The following is a 6,309-nucleotide window of genomic DNA, read 5'->3' as shown; positions in this document are numbered from 1 at the left end:
TATTAACATTTTTAATGCAGATTAAATTTTTTTTTTTTATTGATAATACAAAGGTAAGATAACATCTGATAAAAATGCTTCTATCTCAGAGTAATATGTATATACAGTCAATACGATGAGAGCAAACATCCTAAATCACTGAAATGTCTCTCTCTTTGATAAAAATGTAAACAATAAAAAATTATTTGCATATCAACAATATCAATACGAAAAGCGAAAGTGCAGGCTGCACACAGAATAAATACAAGGGAAATTAGATCTTTACATTAACATATGAGCATGTTAATGCTTTTTGGTAATGAGAGACCAAATCTAAGAAATATACAAGAGGTAAATATAAAACTCTCAAAAGTGCTTAATATATAAATTCCACATTTTAAGAAATAAGACATTTGCAGTCACATTAAGACTTCAGAACTTGCTAAATTTAGTAATATATCATTAATTAAATCAATGTCTAATACATACAACTTCTTCTAAGCTGCTACAGTATGTCAGTAATGAACTGCATGTATTCAGGGTATAAGTAAATTTAAATTAAACTGTTTTAAAATGACAATGATATTTCACATTTCTTTGAGAATTTATCAAATGATAGGAATTCAAAGAAAGGTGTAAACATTGTTTCACCACCATGTACTAACACAAGCTGACAGTCAAACATATATGAATTATAAGTTACATATAAATTAAGAATTATGTGCAGGCATCTAAAATGAACTTTTTAGGTTTTTGTATTTCAAAAAGGGAATAAGTGATAAAGCAGTTTGGGACTACATGATCATGCAACAAAGTCGTCATAAGTAGTCAAATTTCCACACTTTATTCTTAGATCAGTTATGCTAGTTGGTGCAGTTTTGATGATGGTCCAACATTAGTACTACAATGTATTTAAATATAAATCTTTCAAGTTGTTTTTCAGTGATTTTAAAAGCAATCATCAGCTTTATATGTACTATTATGAGCTATATATGAGCTTTTTACTGAGTTTAATTGTTTAAGGACACAAAAAGGTGGAAGCAGCAAAACTGAACATAGGCACATTTAGTCACAGTGCACATAAAGTGCAACTTCATAAAACATGCATAAACAGTGTTGCTATTATACAGCTAATAATAAACCACCAAATAAATTCACTGGGTACTATAGCTGCACTGTTTAAGTATGTCTTTCGTAGTTGCACATTCTGCTCAGTGTGACTATATATTCACCACTGTAATGGATCACTTTCTGCTCTACTCGTCCCACCTAACTGCTGTAAACGGGTACGCCATGAACTGAGATTATAAATAGTGCAAGGGAAAGTCTCAGGACAGACAGAGAAGACTTGTGAGAGTGATGATCGGTACCAGCAGTTCTTGTTCTTGATGTCTATGCAGCATTATATAAGTTTAATATTTCATATGTTATAATATATCTGGTTTTATTTTAATTTATTAAAGAAATATATAATTACCACATATCTATATAAAATTATGAGGTATGTACCCAAGTCAGAGAAGGTGCTATGTTTATTTTACGCAAATAAAATCAAGGCTGTGTTCGGTAGTCACATGCGTTGGGGGATAGGAAATACATCTTTCTAGAAAATTTCCAATGGACAAAAACATGTAGTCTTAAGACAGTACAGCACATTGGGGCCTGGGTAGCTCAGCAAGTACTGACACTGACCACCACCACTGGAGTCGCGAGTTCGAATCCTGGGTGTGCTGCGTGATTCCAGCCAGGTCTCCTTAGCAACCAAATTGGCCCGGTTGCTAGGTAGGGTAGAGTCACATGGGGTAACCTCCTTGTGGTCACGATTAAGTGGTTCTCGCTCTCAATGGGGCACGTGGAAAGTTGTGCGTGGATCGCGGAGAGTAGCATGAGCCTCCACGCCATGCACATCAATCCACGTGATAAGATGCACGGATTGACTGTCTCAGAAAAAGAGGCAGCTGAGACTTGTCCTCCACCCGGATTGAGGTGAGTAACCGTGCCACCACGAGGACCTAGTAAGTAGTGGGAACTGGGCATTCCAAAATTAGGGAATAAAGAAAAAAAAAAAAAAGACAAATAAAAAAAAAAGACAGTACAACACAATCACACAGGAAATCGACATGCTGCTTTCGAATGTTCTTGTACCCTGAAATCAACCCCATTCTGCCAAAATGCTGACAAGTGCCATCTCCCATCAGACCTTGTTGGATTAGTGTTCACCTTTTCCTCTAGTGTAACTGATAGCGTGTTGCTCGAGCAACCTTCCAGACGTGGATTCTGATCCTGTGGACACCATCATGTTCACAGACAATGGTGAGCATGATTCGGAGGTTGCATTTTTGCTCTAAAATTGCATTTGTACTTCACTGGCGGTTATGTTTAGGGTTGGGGTTTAGGTTAGGGGGTAGGGTTAATAAAATATGCATTCCTTTTGACTCTATTACATAATTTACTAAAAATACAAAACCAAAACTCAACTCACAACAAAACTCACTTTTAGCACCACTCTGTAGACATTTCACCAACACTTCCAGCTTCTGCCACTGGGGGCAGTGGCTTCGAATTTCGGTATGCACAGACCAGTTTCAGCAGCAGTACTTTCGACCTCTTGTTGCCGAATTCATCGATGTGTGATCAGTCTGGACATTACAACCTATTGAATAGACTGTATGTCTATCCCTCACTGCCTTGTTTTAATTTACTGTAGTGGATACGTCACATAAAGGCAAAAGAATTCATCAAAAGAAATGTGGAATCTCCTAGGACATTTCTAATTGGGAACATATAAGAAGACAAATCCAGACTAAAATAGGTCTTTAAAAAAGTTTAAATAAAAAACAGTACTCCCAAGAAATAGCATTGAAATCCTGTCACACCTTAGTTGTCTTATGATTATGAGTAATCCTTTCAGCCATGGCTCATGTTTTATGGAGTATCAGTGATGTTCAGTGTGTACAGGTGATACACCATTTAACACCCCATTTCCTTGTTCGAAGGATTTCCTTAGTCCACTGTCCACAGACGTTTTACACCAGTTATACTATTGACTCCAGAGGTGCTGTTTTCTCTGTCCTGGAGAGGTCATGCATTGTTGTGGGTGCAGATTGGAGTATCACCTCTCTTGTGAGCTCCACTGGGACTAAAAGTTGTCCCTGTGGTCGAGGGTAGGTAACTGATGCCCTATGCTGTGTGACTGAGGTGGGTTTGGGTGGCTGTAAATTAGGTGGCATGGGCCTAGTCTGCACCTCAAGAGTCATGGCAAGTTCTGGATTGCTGCCATAAAGGGCATCCATTTTCCTCGCAATCAACCCCTTGGATTTAGGAGCTTCTTCATCCTCCTGACTCCTAACTTTCCTCTTTGATTGACGCATGAAGCAGGCATGGTGGATAGCACTTTGGAGTAGATGTCTACGGTATGTTCGTTGAATTATAATGGCTGCACGCTCTTCCTCCTTCCTCTTGAGAGTGGTGGTAATTGGCTCAAAAGAGGCAGATGTGGGGTTAATCATCATGAACTTTGCTTCAATGCTCTCCTTCATGGCAGCCATCTCAATGGTGTCACCCAGAACCTCTCGAGTAACTGCCAAAAGAATATCCAGACAGTGGATTTTGTCACCTGTGACAATTGGCAGATCCATGGCAATCAGTCTGAGGCGGTTGGGTTTGGCAATTCGTAGCGGCTCCTGCAAGGCATCAACAAAATCAAATAAGCGTCTGTATTCAATGAACTGCGTTGCATTGACGTCATACTTTTCCCATGTCTCGTTGAACATGTCGAAGTCGTCCTCACAAAGTGGGTCTCCACTCTCCTCTTGAGCAACGTTAAAGTTCTCTAGAATGATGGCAATGTACATGTTCACGACCACCAGGAAGGACATGATGATGTAACTGCAGAAAAACATGATGCCCATGCCAGGATTCCCACAGTTACCCTTAATGTCTGTACCAGGGTTCTCGATGTCAGGGTCACAATCTGGAGGACCACTATTCAGAATAGGCAGCAGAAGCCCGTCCCAGCCAGCTGAAGTGGTGATCTCAAACAGGCAGATGATACTGCCACCAAATGTTTCAAAGTTGAAGATGTCATCGATGCCGGCCTGCTTTTTCACATAGGCAAAGTTGGACATGCCAAAGATGGAGAAGATGAACATAATGAGGAATAGAAGCAGTCCTATGTTGAAGAGGGCAGGAAGTGACATCATCAAGGCAAACAAAAGCGTCCTAATGCCTTTTGCCCCTTTGATGAGACGCAGCACGCGGCCAATTCTAGCAAGTCGGATGACACGGAACAAGGTTGGAGACACAAAGTACTTCTCAATGATGTCTGATAACATTAGACCTTGGGTAAGAGAAGATACAGACTATTATAAACAATTCAACTTCTCAAGGTTTAGTAGTCACTGTACTGATGAATGCAGAGTGTGCACACTGTTGTTCCAGTAAGGAAATATAAACAGAATTGCACTCCATGGAAATCTTAACATTTAGCATCTAGTTCAGTGGTTTTCAACTGGCTTCACATTTGACAATGGACAACAAGTGGTGACCCAAGAGTGAACCCTTATCTAACGAAGTCTGGGTTGTATTTTCTTTTACATTGCATAGTTTTGTTCATGGTTTTCGAGGATGTATATTGGGTATGTCACGAAATCTGTCTATGTTGGTATCGACCTCAGTTGGTTGGGATCTACAAAGTGAAAGATGAATTTGAAAATAACATACATTTTGGACTCATTGTCATTTTAGATATGGAAAGCATACACTCATGCCTTTTAAATGTTTACAGTATAAGACCATTTGCTGCTATCAGAGACTGTGATAGGGCACTGATATACTTATGAATGGGAGAAATCATTATGCTGGCAGCTGTGATATGATGGTGTCAGATTTTATTGCTGGTTTGAAAAATGTTATTTGCTCATGATCTTATCAAACCATTTTGGAGATTTTGGTGTTTCCCCATTCAAGAAGATAGGAGCTGTACTTGTATCCATATTAAATAGCTGCCTACAGGCTGCCAAGGAGGCGTTGCCAAGACTTGCCTTAAATAAATATTCCGGGTTCAATACAAGCTAAGCTCAATCAACAGCATTTGTGGCATAATGTTGATTACCACAAAGATTAATTTCGACTCATCCCTCCTTTTCTTAAAAAAGCACAAATCGAGGTTACAGTGAGAGACTTACAATGGAAGTGAATGTGGCCAGTTTATGGAGGGTTTAAAAGCAGAAATGTGAAGCTTATAATTTTATGAAAGCACTTACATTAATTCTTCTATTAAAACTCATGTATAATTTGAGCTGTAAAGTTGTTTAAATTGTAATTGTTACAGTCATTTTAGGGTTTGTTGACATTAAATAGTCATGGCAACTAAGTTGTAAGATTGGCTATAACTTTACACAGAAAAGGTTAATAAGTTATTTTATCCCACCAAAATCATGTTAATGCATATTGTTAATGTCTTGTGGCTATACTTTTGAAATAGTGAGTATTTAATGTTTACAGATTGGCCCCATTCACTTCCACTGTATCGGTAAGTGCCTCATTTAAACCAAGATTACAAATGTAGCTTTTTTTTTAAATAAAAGGAGGGGCAAGTCAAAATTACTTTTCATTATTATGCCACAAATGTTGCTGATTGAGCTTAATTTGTATTGAACCCCGAATATTCCTTAAAAGGGACTTTGTTGCTGTCCTAACTATGAACAATTATATGGTTAGTTGCATTTTATTATTTAGCGTTGCTTTTCCCTGCTGTCAGCGACCCCATAAGAACAGACCTGTGACCTTATTGAGAACCACTGATCTCTTATTCTAAGCACTGTGAACATGATCAAATGTTTAATATAAAAAACAACAAACAACAATGCCAAATTGACAACTATAACTCCACACCTACCTGCTACAGAAAGGATGACCACAACAAAATCAAAGACGTTCCAGCCATTAGTGAAAAAGTAATGTCTAAGTGCAAACATCTTAAGTATGCATTCCCCTGTGAAGATGACAATGAAGACCAAATTGATCTGGTAGAGGATATTCTCTTTCTCAGCACTCTTGTCATCTGTTTCTACCATCATGGTCACCATATTGAGGCAGATAAGCACCATGATAAAGATGTCAAAGAATTGTTGTGATATGAAGTCAAACACTGCACCCTGGATCATATTCTGTTAGGACAACAACATAGAGGATTCATTTTTTAAAATTCTCAAGAGAAAGATCTAATGCTGATATTCAAATAAAACTTTCTTTAAAGATGAAGTGTGTAACTTTTGTACTGTTAAAATATTTTCTGCCATCCCAGCTTGTTATGCAAAGACAACTATA

At 38.2% G+C, this 6,309-nt stretch overlaps 1 protein-coding gene across 1 annotated transcript in view; it reads right to left on the bottom strand.

Annotated features, from left to right (window-relative positions):
* LOC127427370 (sodium channel protein type 4 subunit alpha A) overlaps nt 1-6,309 on the bottom strand; it is a 94,458-nt gene continuing 88,149 nt past the window's right edge. The window contains exons 25-26 of the mRNA XM_051674940.1: nt 5,879-6,149; nt 1-4,318 (exon numbers count right to left, since the gene is read on the bottom strand). Coding sequence (XP_051530900.1) covers nt 3,015-4,318; nt 5,879-6,149 — 1,575 coding nt within the window. The 3' untranslated portion in view covers nt 1-3,014. The remainder of the gene's footprint in view (nt 4,319-5,878; nt 6,150-6,309) is intronic.

The sequence above is a fragment of the Myxocyprinus asiaticus genome, chromosome 36 (genome assembly GCF_019703515.2).
Source record: "Myxocyprinus asiaticus isolate MX2 ecotype Aquarium Trade chromosome 36, UBuf_Myxa_2, whole genome shotgun sequence".
Taxonomy (NCBI): domain Eukaryota; kingdom Metazoa; phylum Chordata; class Actinopteri; order Cypriniformes; family Catostomidae; genus Myxocyprinus; species Myxocyprinus asiaticus.
The sequence above is the reverse complement of the archived record's forward strand: the minus strand, read 5'-3'. Positions and strand labels throughout refer to the sequence as shown.